Consider the following 17,857-nt stretch of genomic DNA (forward strand, 5'->3'; position numbering starts at 1 on the left):
CCCACTTGACTAATTCTAGCCAATGGACTTCAGGAGAAGCGACACCTATCATTGAACTGAGTTCTGAATTGAGGCAGTTTAAAGCTGGGATGTGTCCTCTATCCCTTTCCTGTGTCTTGGCAATATTAGGGACAGTAAAGATATAACAACATTCTAGATGATATAGCCAGAAAATAGAAGAGGATTATACTACATGCATTGAACTTGATTATTAATAGGCCTCTGAGATTTGAATTAAAACTGGTACCACATTATAGCCTAAGTTATGTTAATTATAGGAAGGCCCAATAAATCTCTATCTCAACACTTCTATACCATCAAACCTTTTCTTCTTCCAGCTATCTCTTGCTCAATAAATAGAAATCACCCTCTTTTACTTAGTTGCTCAAAATAAAAACTTAGAAGTCATTTATGATGCCTTCCTTTTTTTGAAAAAAAAAATACTCAAACCACAGGTAATCCTACTATAAACTTCGTTAACTTTTTTATTCAAATATATCCAGAATCAGGCTCCTTCTTATCAATTCACTACTGCCACGCTAATCCAAGCTACTACCACGTTATCATCTGAAACACTAAATTCTCTTCCTTAATGGTTTCTCTGCTTCTACCTTTCCCCATCTTTTTCAGTGTATTCTCCATGAGGAGCAGTTCTGTTAAAGCTTATCTCATTATTCTCTTGTTCAAAGTTTCTAATGATGTCCCAGTAAAAGCTAAGGTCCTTAAAACTCCTGACAGTTCTCTCCCTGACAGCTTCCAATTCATCTTCTATCACTCTCTCTTTTCTGGCTCACTAGCTGAGTCACTTAGCAATTGGGTTATTGTTGGCATATAATTTTACCTCTCTGAGATGTAATTTCCTCATCTATAAAATAAGCATAGTAATGGATATCTTATGGTGATTATGATGAAAATAAAATAATAATTATAGTATTGATCAAAACCATAAAAAACAAGTTAAGCTTACATAGTATTTACTATATGCCAGGCATTATTCTAAATGCCTTTCATATATTTACTCATCCCCCCAACAATCTCATAAAGATAATTATTATTATAATTTGCATTTGGGGGCAAAGAAAATGTATAGGAAGTTACATAATTGCTCAAGGTTACCAGGTAGGAAATGTCACATTGATTTTAACCCAAGCAGTTTGGCTCTAGAGCCTATGTATTTAACCACAATATTTTGACATATTAAAATATAAAATGTCTGGTATATGCTAAGTGTTTAAATAATACCAGTGCATCCTCTTCCCACTTAGTAGCATTGTGAATCTTAGGAAGGCTCACATCACTATTATAATAGAGGAATATACATATAATTTTTTCAAATATAATAACTAATTCAGCAAGAAACAATAATTTCCCAAGAAATGTTATAAAAAATAAGAGAGTCCAAAAGGTAAATCTTTCTAAAATTAACTGTGATGATTCAAACCTTAAACCAAGTGTTAGAGCAATGAGGGTTCTCCTTACTTCAATAAAGATGTTCTAAAATTTGAATTGACTTAAAACTGGGTTGTTTCTATTTGTGATTCTCCCAACTTCAGTCTCTAAGCAAAATAGCAAGCATAGGTCACAATTTTAAACAATAAGACCCTATTTTACTTAAACCTGGGACATATGACTTTGCTACCTACTGCGGTAAACACAACATAGCTCAGATACATTCATAGGGGAACATTTTCATTGGCCTCTTTCTTAAAAATTAACTTGGATTTTGATATTCACCATAGGATTAAGAAATGTCAAGTTAATCTCTTCTCTCTCAGTAATCATTGCAAAAATTAATCTTTTAGATATCAATTTTAAAACTTTGAAATGAAAATTTACCTCGCTTATTTGGATGGGAAGAAGATAGACCATCTATAGCATAGGATATCTCAGCATCTTTTGCCTCTGTGAACTGCTCTTTTAGGTTTTCCAACTGTTAAAAGTCAAATATAAAAATTATTGATCTTTCATAAGAATGATGCTGCTTTCTACTGAAGAAGAATTAGAGTAAGACAAGAAAAAAGAGTAGGAAAAATGGAAGAAAGAAGAGAAAAGGGAATAGAAAAGGAGAAAAACTATAAAAAAGTAAATAAAAAGAATTAAATAGAAAAATACAAGGAAACTTAGAGACTAGCTGGAAAAGGTACATGACTCAACAGGAGATCAGGAAAAAACAAGTTTATGATGAAGGAAGTCAACTCTAGGTGTTAATTAATGGAGAGGCTGTAAACAGACTGTGTTGCTGGACTAGATTTTATGTCACCTATAACGAGCAGTCCTTTTCAAGGAGCTCCAAAGAGTTATGTAAATGTTTGAATTTCCTGAAATATTTCTCCTTTCCAGCAGAAAGAGAGAAGTATTTTGAGGCCTTTGAGGTTTTACCCAGGATTCAACCCATGTTAATTTTTAGCAATCTCTCTGATTGCCCATGCCCTGAAGACTTAACTCTTCAACCTGACTACTGAGGGTGTCCAACCTGCTCAGAACAATGGGGCATAATTCACTCTCCCAAACAGCCACATGGTTTGTATACTATTGGATTTGCATGTGTGTTTGTGGATAAAGTTTTGAAATAATCTAACTTGGTGATCTTCACATTTTTTCCCCACATGTCAAGCAGTGGGGGAATAAAGCTGCTAACTGGCCCCCTATCAGGGCAGCTGAGAGCAGGTCAAGAATGCAACACCTCAGGCCCCTAACCAGCTGCTTTAAGCAGGACAGCTCCACCTGCATATGCTTCAATGACTAGGAACACATCAAATTTATTTGGGAAAAATGTATTTCCACTTTAAAAAATAATAATAAATTTTGAAAATCATGAATCTAGGTATAGTCTTCCATTTTATAGATGAGGAGATTTAGATCCAGAGAATTTCAATTTGTCCATGGTCTTATAGTTAGGTAATTGGAGAGCTGGGATGAGAATCCAGAGTTTCTACACGTTTCATCTCAAGATCACTTCAGCTATAGTTTTGTTTTGTTTTTCTTTTCTTTAAGTGACATTTGACTATTTTTCCCCTACTTTACTCTGTCTCTAGCAGGAATAAAAAAAAAATCACACTATAGTACTAATAATTTTTCAAAATGTGTCCAAAGAAAATGCTTGTAATTATCATTAAAATTGAAATGTAAGTATTTCACATTCTCACCTGGTTAAGTTCTTCCAGTTTGTTTGCCAGTTCTATTCCTGCAAGATACATTTTTCATATAAAAAATTTCATTGCAAGTAGTATTTCACTCACTTCAGAACACACATTCAGGATCTTATGTGGAAGGCAAAGGTCTTTTCCATATGATTTAAGACCACCCATCATCCCTAAATAAAGCCCAAATATTTTCTCAATACCTGTAATATTGAATTGCAACCAGTTATGTAATGAGAAAATACTTAATTTCTAGTAACAAACACAAAGCTTTCTAAAATAGACCATAGCTCTAACAAGTACTATTATTTAGTTCTAATAAGTACTATTATTTAGAAATAAACTATTTTATTGACATGAGGAAATCTTATAAAACAATATTAAGTGAAAAAAGCAAGACACAAACATCTGTATAATTCAACTGAGAAATACCTAAAATATTAATAATAACTCCCTCCCTTACAATGAGCACGCATTTTTCTTTTTTATAATTTCATTCATTTTCTTCAATGAGAATATCTTACTTCTAATTTTAAAACTTTGTATTTTTGAAGTGTTTATTAAGATAGTGTAGTCAGTACATTGTCCCATGAATAGACATGTTCTTTAGGCCAGATGTTTTCTGAGAGTGTACCACACTGACATATTATCACATTTTTTTCTGAAGCTAGACTTACTGTTTCTGGCAGTATTTGTCATTTCTTGGAAAGCATTCTGATGCACAATTATAAATTAGATTCTGCTGTTCTTCAAAGAAAAAAAAATCTCCATTGGTGTAGCCTAAATTTCCCACTGTTCTTTACTCCAACCATTTCCCACATTGAGAGAATTTGATTGCAAAATGTGCTATAAGACTGCAGTTAATTTGTGAAATTTTTAGTGGAAACCTATGAACAGATGTGAAGCATTTAGTAAAAGAAAATATTAACTGTGCCATTGAGGAGCTGCACAGATGAGAGGAAAATATGAGTAAAGGTAACTATTTTATAACAAGATGGTTATTGATCCCACTAGGACTCTCTAATTGAAGAAGATACGATTTTAATATTTGTTAATAATGCCTTTGCTTTTAGCGTGAATATGAAGTAATAAAAACACTTAAGCCATCAGTGCGGCATAAAAGGGAGTAGTTACTATTTTATTTAACATACATTAACATTTAGAAAGAGCAGTTCAGAAGGCAGAATAAATTCTTGACTCACCAACATTGGAAGGTCTTTGGAAATCAAAATTTGTATTCAGTAGATCCAGCAATAGTTCCTTGCTATTTGTATCTTCTTTTGCTGGAAACAATTCATTTCCTGCAATAATCATCTCAATGTAATGAAACCTCCAATTTCAATCCGTCACTGAAAGTATTTCTAATTAAATACATTTTACAGGTAACTATCAATGCATATACTCACCAATAAAAGGGGTGTGGAGAAAGTTGTGTAATCCAAAAAAATGGGCTGATAAATAAATCGTTGCATGCATAGGAGCACTCAAAGAGAGTTTGTGAGAGGAAAGGTGGAGACGTATGTCTGAAACATGATACCCTAAAATTTACCTGCCATCATTTCTAGGTAGTAGAATTGCAGGTAGATTTCTTATTTTTTATCTGTATTATTGAAATTTTCTACTCTTGTGCTTAATATAAAAAATATAAATCAAAAGTTTTATTTTTAAAGAAAAAATAATTTATTTTAAGATTTTATTTGCTGTACAAATTTAAATATGAGACTTTTTGTGTTCTTGAGATTACCTTTAAAATCATCTAAGGAAACCTTGCAGGAGAGGTGGTATGATGTCTACTTTCTCCCTATTTTTTAAAATATTTTATTTATTTATTCCCAAGAGACAGAGAGAGAGAGGGAGAGAGAGAGAGGCAGAGACAGAGGCAGAGGCAGAGGGAGAAGTAGGTTCCCTGCAGGGAGCCTGATGCGGCACTCCATTCCAGGACTCCAGGATCATGACCTGAACCAAAGGCAGTTGGTCAACCACTGAGCCACCCAGGCATCTCTATTTCCTGTCTATTGACATCTTTCCATCTTTGTCAATTTACTTCCCAGCCCCTTCTTTGATCAGATGCTCAACTTTTTTAGCACTTTAAAATCAGAAATATCACCCAAATTTTTGTAAATATTTTATTCTGGAGTAGAAATCAGGACAAAATGGCCTTTACTCAAGCCATAAAACATGAAGACTCAATAAACTATCAACAAATAATGCAATTGAAACAACAGCTAGTGTATTAAAACAAAATGAACTTTTGTGAGGTGGCCTGCAAAATCAAACCTCTTTCACAGAACTTCTGTAGATCATTCACCCCATTTCCTAGTTCCTCATAGTCACTGACAGTGTGAGCAGAAACTAGATTTGCGAGTTTGAAGTTTATTTTTTTATTTATTTTATTTTTTATTTATTATTATTTTTATTTTTTATTTTTTTTTGCGAGTTTGAAGTTTAGATGTGCAAAAATTGTGGTTTTAGGTACAGAAATGGCTCATGATTTGAATATAAAATTCCATTAAATCGGGGATCCCTGGGTGGCGCAGCGGTTTGGTGCCTGCCTTTGGCCCAGGGCGCGATCCTGGAGACCCGGGATCGAATCCCACATCGGGCTCCCGGTGCATGGAGCCTGCTTCTCCCTCTGCCTGTGTCTCTGCCTCTCTCTCTTTCTCTCTGTGTGACTATCATAAATAAATAAAAAAAAATAAAATAAAATAAAATTCCATTAAATCATCTGCCTTTCCTGTATCTACAGAATGTTAATTGATGAATCCAGAGGACTAAGAGGCTAATGAAAGGAATGAGAAAACCTTGGTGAGGAAGCAAATGGATGACTTGGGGCAAGTGACAGTATTGTATCTACACTGACCATAGTTCATTGATGCTTAGTCTTCAATTTCTTTACTTCATAAACATAGAAATTATCTGTGATGTTTTTTTTCTATTGATCAATTAAAACACTAATAAAATATTAATGGGACTTTTATTTAACATCAATTATATGAAGACCTTCAGAAATCATTTAAAGATGTGGCCATGCAATAACATAATTGTTATTACAGTTGTTTATGAAAATGTTAAATAATACACCTTATAATGTTTGTTTGAAAAAGAAATACCATACATTTGACAGCCAGATGATAATAGTTAACTTGTTTCGGAAAGAGAACTGTATAAGAAAAATTGATTCATTACCTTCAACTTAGAGAATGTATAAGATGAGAAGGAAGTAATGAGGAAAGCTTAGAGCTGAAGTTTTTATGTTTCATTCACAGTCCACTTCTGCATGTTTAAGTGGGACATTTTTCACAAAAGAAAATTGATCTATTTTCCTTTCTTGGCCAGTCTGTTTTCTAGTAACTATGTTTGCGTAACTGTCCTCAGAACGTCTTGTCACTACCTTCTAAAGCAACCATCATTTACAGGAATCTCGGAAGAAATATTTTCTCAAAAATTTTTTTTTTATTCCTGAAGTTAATATATTCTCTAAGAAATATAATAGAAAATAAGTCTTTTTTTTCTTGATTTCATATTTAGTTTTAAAACAGATGCATGGGCAGCCCGGGTGGCTCAGAGGTTTAGCGCTGCCTTCAGCCCAGGGCGTGATCCTGGGGTCCTGGAATCGAATCCCACATTGGGCTCCCTACATGGAGCCTGCTTCTCCCTCTGCCTGTGTCTTTGTCTCTCTGTCTCTCTCTCTCTCTGTGTCTCTCATGAATAAATAAATAAAATCTTAAAAGTAAATAAAACCGATACAGCCTTAAAAAATTGCACTATTCAGACTGTTTCTGCCCTTGAACTAAAAGTTAATATTGATAAAGGAAATGCTAAATACCTGAGTGTCAATGCACCCTTAGCACAAAGGATGGCAAAGTGACCCAGATGTGATGGAGTGAATGCTTTTAGAAACACACAGATAATACGTGTTCATTTTTTAAAAAAAGATTTTATTTATTTATTCACGAGAGTCACAGAAAGAGAGGCAGAGGGAGAAGCAGGCTCCATGCAGGGAGCCCGATGTGGGACTCGATCCCAGGACTCTGGGATCACGCCCTGGGCCGAAGGCAGACTCGCTTAACCCCTGAGCCACCAGGCATACCAATAATACTGATTCATTACTACTTAAGATACTGGATCAAGGGTTTACTGTCTCCTTGCTTTACATTCAAATGTGAAGCTTTTTAGTTGAGACAGAGAAATTTTACCAGAAACAAATCTGAAACCCCTAAAATGATAAAATACCAAAACTTAATAAATTATATATATAGTATTCTGGGTCATGATATTCACTCTTCAGTCTTTTGTGTTAGGCAGTATGCTCAGTGTCAGGTTTACCCATCAAGCCGTGCTTTTCTGTAGTCCCAACAAAACGAAAGCTGGCAGAGTGTGCCATTTGTCTGAAATACTAACACAGAAAGAGCAAGGGATGGTAACCCCAACTTTGTACCCTGTCAGCAGACAAATGCTTATTTGAGAAATGTGTTAAAAGATTACAATAAGTCAAACATTTGGCTGCTATGACAAATGTGTGTATGGACAGAGGCTCACTCTAATCATAGACAATTTAGATAAGAAAGTGACCTTACTAGTAATTAAATCTTTTCCATTTACGTACAATGCAACAGATCCAAGGGAGTCCCCGAGAGAAAACTTTCCAATATACTGCCAGTGATATAAGCACATCAATGTGTGGTATTCTAGGGTCAGAGGTGTTATTTAATTTTAATCGAGAAAAAATGCTTTAGGGTTGGATTTTTCTATATTCCACATCCACGTGAAATCAGAAGTTACATTTACCACTAACTAACATCCAAGGGAATAAAGGGGAAAGGAGAAAAAATGAGTGGGAAATATCAGAAAGGGAGACAGAACATGAGAGACTCCTAACTCTGGGAAACGAACTAGGGGTGGTAGAAAGGGAGGTGGGTGGGGAGTGGGGTGACTGGGTGATGGGCACTGAGGGGGGCACTTGATGGGATGAGCACTGGGTGTTATTCTATATGTTGGCAAATTGAACACCAATAAAAAAATAAATATATTACCACTAACTAACATCTTAACCTTTTTGCAAAGCTCCCAATGAATGATGTCATTTTTCCTCACATGTCAGCAGAGTGGTAAGAATATTGAAAATCTCATTATTTCACAAGACCAGTGGAGGCCCATGAAGTGCAATGATTTTGACCAGCCAAACACAAAATGAGAGCCATGGATAAAATCCAAAGTTTTTGATTCCCAAGCTTCTATTTATGTCTCTGAGATAATTTGTTTTTCAATGGGAAAATCCCTATAAATAAATAACAAGGATTTATGCTTTTTTATTTTCACTGCCAAAAGAACTGTTCTTTCACTGACTTTTAAAACCACACTTGAGACAACATGATCTAGTAAAATTGAATTCAGTCCAAAAGGGAGAAACTTAGCCCTCTTCTTAAGCCAATGTCATGTAAACCAAATGTATTATGTTCTTTTTTTAATTTTTATTTTATTTATTTTTTGTTTTTTGTCCTTTGATTCCCTTATGTAAGACAAAAGCTAAAGACTCCTTCCTATCAGGGAGGTCAGTTAGATGATGGTAACCTGAAGCTAGAAGGGAAAATAGCACATTTTAAGTTACTATTTTTCAAACATAAAGAAATATACAAAAGTCTCGATGATATTGCTCACCTAATAAACCAACATTAAATTTAGCTCTACTGATTTTCAGATGAAGAGTTATTTACACTACAAAATGAAGACTTTAAAGAAAGATTAACAGAAGTTACAATATTATTAGAGCAGATATTTATTTTCTCCAACTTTATATATAGTAAATATTTGTAGATGTCATAGATTAAATTATTTCATTTAACATAAGTACCCTAATATGTTAGAGATCTGATAAATGCATAATGTGGGTGCTAGCACTGTCCTCCTTGAAAATACTATGTAGATTTCCCCTTGCATTATTACCTCCCAATCTCTGCAAATACAAATTTCCATCTTAATTTGTTCTTTTCTGAGCCATTCTCCTCTCATAAATAACTTATTTATAATCTCATTGGATAAAAATATTACTTTTCTTTCCCCAAATGTACTTCAAAATATGCACATATTAGTTCATTGATTGTATTACTATTTATACACTCACCACCTATGGTCATAGAGTAGAAGTAAGAAAAAGGTTCCCCATGGTTAGAAAAAAAATAATAAAGTGCAGTTAAAATACATTTAGTACAAATTGATTAAAATTAATTTACTTGAGAAGAACAGCATCATAGATTATAATTTAAAACAGCAACTTCTGAAGGGATGTTTGATGATTACATAATACCAGTGCCTTAGAGCATTATTTCAATAATGGCAGAAAAATCAAGGCAATGCAAACAGGAGAATAAGGATTATTCACCCATCTGTAGGATTTTAGATTCACGTGTACATACCTTGGGTAAGATATGGCCGTCCATGCACCATTTCCAAAAAAATCATTACAGATAACAAAGTTAGGAATCCAAAGCAAAGAGTGGTTGAAAGAATCTTGTTCATGTTAAAAATCTGTGCTAGCAGAGAAACTGACTATCCAGGTCAAGATGAATACTTCAGTGGCTCTGGAATGCTGCAGAGATCACTTTTAAAAGGTGGCAAGTGTGCTTCAACTACAAATGATCTGAACAAAGAAAAAAACTTATAAAATGTAATGCATTCTGTCAACATGATTCACTACTTGGAGAAGTGACAGGTTTGCTACTCAGTCAATGACAGGAAGAACTCAATCGATATATCTCCTACCTGCCCATTTCGCTAAAAGCAGACATTCCTATGCATGCCCACGCACTCAGACACATGCACAAGCATAGTGCAAAAACTGGCAATGTCGAACCTATTGGTTGGATTTTCAGAACAATTAAATGGGAACAATGCCTTTCATTTGACTAATTTAGAGCCCCACGGAGGTCTTCCCATGTTATTTGCAGCCACCACTTCATTTTTAACCAACCAATAGATTTGAGTTGGGAAAGAGCTCAAATTGGAAATGAATCATAATGGGAACATTAATGTCTTACTGCACTGAAGAAGGATGGTTTCATTTTGCTGCAACCAGCACTTCTAGAGATTAAAGCTAAATCTAATTAATTCAAAGTTGGCAAATGTCCCGTCAATTACACTCTTTAATACTTGCTTTAATTGTAATGGTTTTCTTTTTAAGTCAAAGTCTTCCAGTATATCCACAATTCCAATTTTATGGCTCCAAGGATGTGCTAATGACCTCTGGCCTTGGCATTTACTTCTTCGATCAGGAGAACTCTGGATGCATTAGCTCTAAACTGACTCAGTTTCCTCTGCATAAACGGCAGCATGGGATGATATGAAAAAAAATGCAATGACCCAACTTTTCATGAACCCATTGCTTTAATAAATTCCCTGAATAAACTCTAAACTGCTTAGTTTGATATTCAGGCTTGTGTTTCCTTCGCAGGCTCATTTCCACTACATGGCCTTCTGCACTGGTCATAGTAGGCTTTCAATTGATGAACATATCTTGCACTTCCTTACTTCAGAGCATCACTTCTGTCTACCTGGACTCCATTCCACCACCATTTCACCTACTCATTCCTTAAACCCCTGGGAAATGACACTAGATCTGTTTAGTCTTCTGGATCTCTCTCTTTTGCTTTCAGACATAACTTTTTTTTTTTTTTTACCTCATTTGGATTACCACAAAACTGCTTAGATATCTATCATCACCCCAAATCCATTCTTCCATTACAGTTCCATGTTTTGTGTGTCTGCTTCCACTATTAAATTGTGAATACTTTGAGTATTCACAGTTCTTGTCGTGGACATTTCTGCCCTATTTGCAAATTTTGGAGCATTTCAAAGGAAAAATAAGTGAAAACATATTTGATTTGTGAATAAGCAGTAACTGAAATTTTTGGTAATTTAAAGGCAAAATTGGATAATGCTCTTAAATTTTACATGTAGGTATCAAGCTAGATGAATGGAAAGAATAATTGTACCTCCTTAAGTGCCTATTTTCTCTTGAGCCTTAAAATTCAAGAACAATGTCTTTGCAACTTGATCCTTAAAGTTGTTGGGTTTTTTTGAAGATTTTTATTTGTTTATTCATGAGACACACACACACACACACACACACAGAGGCAGAGACACAGGCAGACAGAGAAGCAGGCTCCATGCAGGGAGCCCAATGTGTGTGGTCTCCAGGGTCTCCAGGATCGCACCCTGGGCTGAAGGCAGGCGCTAAACCGCTGAGCCACCCAGGCTGCCCTGATCCTTAAAGTTTATCATACCATAGTGTTTCAAAACCTTTCATCATTCATACATACCTTGATACTATCATTACTTATTTAATACATTATTTGAACTAGGTTTTTAAGCTCTATTTTTAAAAATATATCAATATGGAAAATGAGAAATAAATATTACTTAATGGACAAATAATATACAACTATTATGAAAAATAGTATAGTTGCAAGTAATTATTAAAGAAAAAAGTAAAAACAAAATATAAAGTGCACCTATAATAAATCTGATCAATCATATATAAAATATAATAATAATAAATCTAATAATTGAAAATGAAGATCTGGGAATAAATAACAAATGAAATGCAAGTTAAATATGAATCAGTATTAAAGACATGTTCAGTTTATGGTTACTTAATTCAAAAATATTGAATATAAATAAAATTATTTGGATTTTTAAAAATTTTATTGTTAAATAGGAGCACAAGGAACTCCAATTCCCATGGAGTTTGCCTTCTTAAAAAAAAGGTAGCTTAATTGAATTGCCTTCTCTAATAAAGTTGGATACTGATGACTCATTTCTTTTTTTTTTTTTTCTTTTTTACTGGCTGAAAGAGAACTTTTTACTACTATTCTGTACAGAAAATTCAACAGCATCCACTCAGCCCAGTTTGGTGGCCAGTTCTTTAGCCTTTGTCTTTTCCAACTTGGCAGCGTGGGCCACCCCAGTGAGGGTAGTCCTCATCATGTCTGTCATTGTAATTGGTCCTGATGGCTTCCACCAGCTTAGCCAGAGCTCCTCTGTCTTCCAAGTTAACCTGTGTGAAGATGACAGTGGTGCAGGTCTTCCTTTGACCTGAGGCCCCAGCCTGGCCTTCCCCTTGATAATGCAATGGGGACCCCCATCTCAAGACATGGGGCAGGCAGGAAGACAATCAGCTCAATGGAATCCACATCATATACAATCACTACCAGTTGAGGCTTCTTCTTCCTTTCCACCAAGGTGGTGACAGAATTAACCCCAGCTCTAAGGACAGGAGGGGTCTCAGTGGGGACATCCCATTTGCCAGCAACTTTCTTCTCAGCCCAGGCCACAGTTTCTTCTTCTTCTCTTGCTTTGTCTCTGGTCCATGTCTCTGGGCCAGCTTAGGCAGTTGAGTAGCTGTTTGGCGTTCCATGGTTTGGGTGAACTGGTTCATCACGAGAAGCACTTTTAGATGTTTATAGAAAATAGCCCTTTGCCACTGCTGCTGAATACTGCAGAGCCATTTTCAAAAAGGTTGAAGTCTCTTTTGGACTGAATGTCCTGTCTGATGACAAAATTCTTGGGCATTTTCTCAGACAGGAGATTGACCATCTTCTTGGCTTTGGGCTTCTTCAGAACAGCAGGGGCTAGGACCACCTTCTCCTTAGCCCTCTTTCCTTTCAGAGTCTTGGATGGCTACAAAATGTTATGTATGACTTTTGTTCCACAAACATTTATTTCAGGAAACCACATGTAATGTCCTGAATTTTCTGTCATATTTTAGCTAATGTTGGCAAAGTCATGAAAAACAAGTTCTTTATCTGTGGCCATTCCATCTACTTTGGGAAAAAAAGCTACAAAGATCCTTATACTAAATCTTTTATCTATCTCTCTTAATAATCAAAATATTTTGCTAAATTATTCTCATGAGTATTTAATCTAATTAGTTGTTCAAGTAAAAACAAATTTTCAAGACTGGTCGCATTAAACAGACAAATGAAGTTAGAATATTTGTTTCTGGAGCCTTTAATGTACACAGCAATAACACATAATCAAGGACATTGTTGCCACTAATTGAAAAATCATCCATGCCAGGCCCTGTTCCAAGCACTTCACATACAGTGTCTTATTTAATTCCTTCTGTAGTCCCTCAAAAACTGTAAAGCTATTTTGATTTTTCACCTTTTACAGCAAAGAGCCAAAAGGAAACCTAGCTCTACTGCAGAGTCATACTCTTATCCAGTTTGTCTCTTGTCCACAGTCTGGAAAACATAGAAATGGAAAGTGATTGGTTGTTCCAATCAGAGAGATCCTGATTTTAAAGGAAATTTACATTTTGCTTCAAATTTTCAAAAGAAATCCTCTTGATCACTTAGTCTGTATCTCACATATTGTTTCTAAATAGCATTTCTATTTTGTCAATGAAGACATTGTCATTATAATTTACTGATCACTCTAAGATTAATTTACATCTTAACTATTTCTCATAATGAGTGACAGCAAAAGCACAGATAATCAGGGTCCATAAGGTGACTCAAATACATTTGAATGATTACTTTCTGACTCTATTAAACAGTTGGGCTTTTTTTATCAGTAAGTAAAAAAACTTAAACAATTTCATTTTGACCTCCTTCTGACCCCATTATTTCTTGGTGGAATTCCTAATGTACAGTTAAGTGAGTGAAAGAAACAGCAGACAGAAGAGACGAGGCAAAAGTAGAGGCTCTGCATTCTGATAACTGTGTGCATGGATTTTTTTTTTCATTTAAAAGAGTTCAGAAAGCCTTTATTTGTCAAAATAAAGTAGAAATGTCTATTCAAATACCTTCACAATTTTTTAAATTGAATTGTCTTTTTATTATTAAGTTGCAAGAGTCTCTTATATTCTGGATGCCAGTCCCTTATCCAATATATAATTTGCAAATATATTTCTACATTCTATGGATTGCCTTTTTACTTTCTCAATACTGTCCTTTGAAGCACAGTTTTTGTTTGGATGAAGTCCAATTTGTTTATTTTTTCTTTGTGTGTATGTGTGTGTGTCTATTTTTTTAGCTTATCGAAAAACCATTGCCTAATCCAAAGTCATGAACACTCATGACCATGTTTTCTTTTAGAGTTTATACTTTTAGTTATAAAATGTAGGACTTTGATCCATTTTGCATTAAATTTTGTATATGATGTGAGGTATAGGTCCAACTTTATTCTTTTACATGTGGATATCTAGTTTTTATTGATATGTGGTTTTCCATTGATCAGTTTGTATGCCCTTATGTCATTACCATACTATCTTTTTTTTTAAGATTTTATTTTTACATAATCACTACACCCAACTTGGGCCCTGAACTTACAATGCTGAAATTAAGAGTTGCATGCTTTGCCAACTGAACCAGCCAGGTGCCCCTATCATATTATCTTGATTAATGTAGCTTTGTAGTAAGTTTTGAAATCAGGACACATGAGACTTCCAACTTTGTTCTTTTTCTGGATCTTTCAATTTCATATAAATTTCAGAATTTGGGGGCAGCCCAGGTGGCTCAGTGGCTTAGCACTGCCTTCAGCCCAGGGCCTGATCCTGATCAGGTCCTATGTCGGGCTCCTTGCATGGAGCCTGCTTCTCCCTCTATCTGTGTCTCCCCACAGGGAGCCTGCTTCTCCCTCTGCCTATGTCTCTGCCTCTCTCTCTGTATCTCTCATGAATAAATAAGTAAAATCTTTTTAAAAATTTTAGACTTAGCTGGTCAATTTCTGTAAAAAGGGCAGTTGGGATTTTGATAGGAATTACATTGAATTTGTAGATCAATTTGGGAAATATCACCATCTTAAAGATATTAAGTCTTTCAATCCATGAGCAGTTTTTCTGCTTATGTCTTTAATTCCTTTCAAAGCTATTTTGTAGTTTTCAGTGAACAAGCCTTACACTAATTTTGTTCAACTTATTCTTAAATATTTTATCTTCTTGATGCTATAATAAATGGAATTGTTTTCTTGATTAACCTTCGCATTTTTCATCGCTAGGGTATGAAAACACAATTGATTTTTGCATATTGATCTTATTTCTTAAAACCTTGTTGATTTCATTTATTAGCTCTACCCTTTTTGTTTGTTTGTTTGTTTTTTGTTTGTTTTGAAGATTCCTTAGGATTTTCTATATAGAAGATCGTGTCATCCATAAATATAGTTTTACTCTTTCTTTTCACTCTAGGTGCTTTTTTTTTCTTTTTCTTGTCAATTGTTCTAGCTATAACCTCCAGTACAATGTCTACTTATCTTGATCCTGATCTCAGAGAAGATAGATTTCAAGCTTTCACCCTAAGTACAATCTTAGTTCTGGATTTTTTGCAAGTGCGCTTTACAAGGTTGAGAAAATTCCCTTCAATTCCTGGTTTGTTGAGTGCTGTCATTATAAAAGAGCGTTCAATTTTCTCAGATAATCTTCCTCATCTATTGAGATGATCATGTGATTCTGTCTTTTATTCTATTAATGTGATGTATTACATTGGTTGATTTTTGTAAGTTAAATAAACGTTGTATTCCTGGATACATCCCATTTGTATGATCCTTAGTATATGTTTGATTCAGTGCACTAGTGTACTTTTTTTTGCTTGCATTTTATTGAAAAATTTGGCATCCTTACTTATAAGGGATATTGTCCTGTAATTTTCTTCTTATTTCATTGTCTGGTTTTGGTATCAGGATAATACTGGCATCATAGAAGGAATTAGGGAGCATTCTTTCCTCTTTTATGTTTTGAAGAGTTTCTGAAGGATTGGTGTGTATTATTCTTTAAATGTTTGGCAGAATTTGACAGTGAAATCATCTGGTCTTTGACTTTTCTTTGTGGGAACTTTTTGAACTACTAATTCAATCTTCTTATTTTTAGGCCTATTTTACTTATTGATTTGGTTTTAGTACTTTGTGTCTTTCTACGAATTTGTCTATTTCATCAAGGTTATATAATTATTGGCATACAACTGTTCATGGTATTCCTTTACATACCTTTCTATTTCTGCAAGGTTTGCAATGATATCCCCAACCCATGGAGTTTACTTATTTTCCAATATAGAAATAAAACACTGAGATATTTTTTCACTTTTTTTATTAAGAAAAACCGTGAGATACAGAGACCTTTCTGGCAGGATCCAGGGAAGAGGAATAATCATAATAACGTGTATACCTAATATTGAATATCAGTAGGAATTAACATTCAGAGGGGCTCTACACTAGTAGATGGGCAAGACAACAGAAATTTCCAGGCATAGACACATTGTACTACGGGAGTTTAGCCTGTTTTCTAGTAGCACTTTTGTTAATAGTTGAAAGCATAAAAGATGTCTGAGTAGAAATGAGTAGGGGCTTAGATTCTGGTCAAACTAGAGGTTTAAAATCAAGGTTCAAATATAAGGTTCTTCCCTTATAGCACATGATGCAAAATAAAACATTTTTCCAAAATATAACTGAGGTGAGAACACTGGGCAATATATCATAAAATACAGTCTATTGGAACAGAAAGAAAGGAAAAACTGGATGGAAAATCCAGGATCTATTAGCATTGTTTGTGTAATAAGAGATTCTCGAAGCCTACAGATGTTAAGCAGTAGGAAACCAGACTCTTAGAATTGAGATTAGAAGAAGAAACTGTCAAAAAGGTTTGAGCCTCAGTTTAAAGGGTAGACTCCCTGGCCATCAGGGGCCCTGGGCTACAATTAATGTCTGTAAACTCTTCTTCCTTCAGCCATCATGGAGGTAGTAGCTGTCAAGATGGTCTATCCTTGCATCAAGAATCAGAACCTCCAGGGATGCCTGTGTGGCTCAGCAGTTGAGCGTCTGCCTTTGGCCCAGGAGAGTGATCCTGGAGTCCCGGAATAGAGTCCCATATCAGGCTCCCTACATGGAGCCTGCTTTTCTTCTGCCTATGTGTCTGCCTCTCTCTCTCTCTCTCTCTCTCTCTGTTTCTCATGAATAAATAAATAAAACTTTTTAAAAAATCCCTCCATTTGCCACTATCATTTAAACCAAACTTTCTCTTTCTCATCTTAAACAACAAATAAACTTTACTAGACTACTCACAGTGTCTTCCAACTACGGTTCCTAGGTTCTCTCTCCATCAAGGCCAAACTGCCAGAAATAATTTCCTTCCTCTGGTTCTTTCCCACATATTTACTTTAGCCCAATTCAATCTTGCTTTTACCACCCTGCTCCCAACTCCACAAAACAGCCCTCTGCAAGAATCCCATTGCCGTTAAATCCAATGAACCCTTTTTAGTTTTCCTCTCCTCTTTTTCAGAATCTTCTTGGTTGACCACAGCCTACTCACTGAAAAACTCCCTGGTTTCCTCTGACTTTGCTAGTCATTCCTTTTCAGTTTCTTTCAACATTTCCTCCTCCTTTGACCTTTGAAACGTGAACTTTGTCAGGGTTTTGTTCTAGATTCTCTTTTCTTATCATGCTTCAATCTCTTCTAGGAAATGTATAACTTTAATCACTCCCTGCATATCATGACTCCAGAATGTCTGCCTCTCTCCTCACCTCTTTATGGAGTACCATACCTGGATTTTTTACAAGGTTCTCAATCATATCCAAAAGTGAACCCTTCATTTTTACTCTAGTGTTTCACTTCTCTTCCAAAGTTTGCTACCTGAGTGAGCAGCATGGCTATTTACCCAGTCATTCATTCAAGAGCCCTCTTCCTCTCCCTCATGCCCCATCTTTTCCACCCAATCGCAAAGTTCTATCAT

General features: G+C 35.2%; 1 protein-coding gene across 5 annotated transcripts in view; it reads right to left on the minus strand.

Annotated features, from left to right (window-relative positions):
* The window catches only part of UTS2B (urotensin 2B), a 59,802-nt gene that overhangs the window by 8,129 nt on the left and 33,816 nt on the right, over positions 1 to 17,857 (minus strand). For 3 of the 5 annotated variants that reach the window (XM_072807850.1, XM_072807846.1, XM_072807847.1), the window contains 4 exons: positions 9,554 to 9,777; positions 4,343 to 4,441; positions 3,147 to 3,184; positions 1,837 to 1,930 (listed from right to left, as the gene is read on the minus strand). In XM_072807850.1, coding sequence (XP_072663951.1) covers positions 1,837 to 1,930; positions 3,147 to 3,184; positions 4,343 to 4,441; positions 9,554 to 9,656 — 334 coding nt within the window. In that variant the 5' untranslated portion in view covers positions 9,657 to 9,777. The remainder of the gene's footprint in view (positions 1 to 1,836; positions 1,931 to 3,146; positions 3,185 to 4,342; positions 4,442 to 9,553; positions 9,778 to 17,857) is intronic. The other 2 variants (XM_072807848.1, XM_072807849.1) reach the window with 1 other exon arrangement.

This window comes from Canis lupus, chromosome 31 (assembly GCF_048164855.1).
Source record: "Canis lupus baileyi chromosome 31, mCanLup2.hap1, whole genome shotgun sequence".
Classification (NCBI taxonomy): Eukaryota; Metazoa; Chordata; class Mammalia; order Carnivora; family Canidae; genus Canis; species Canis lupus.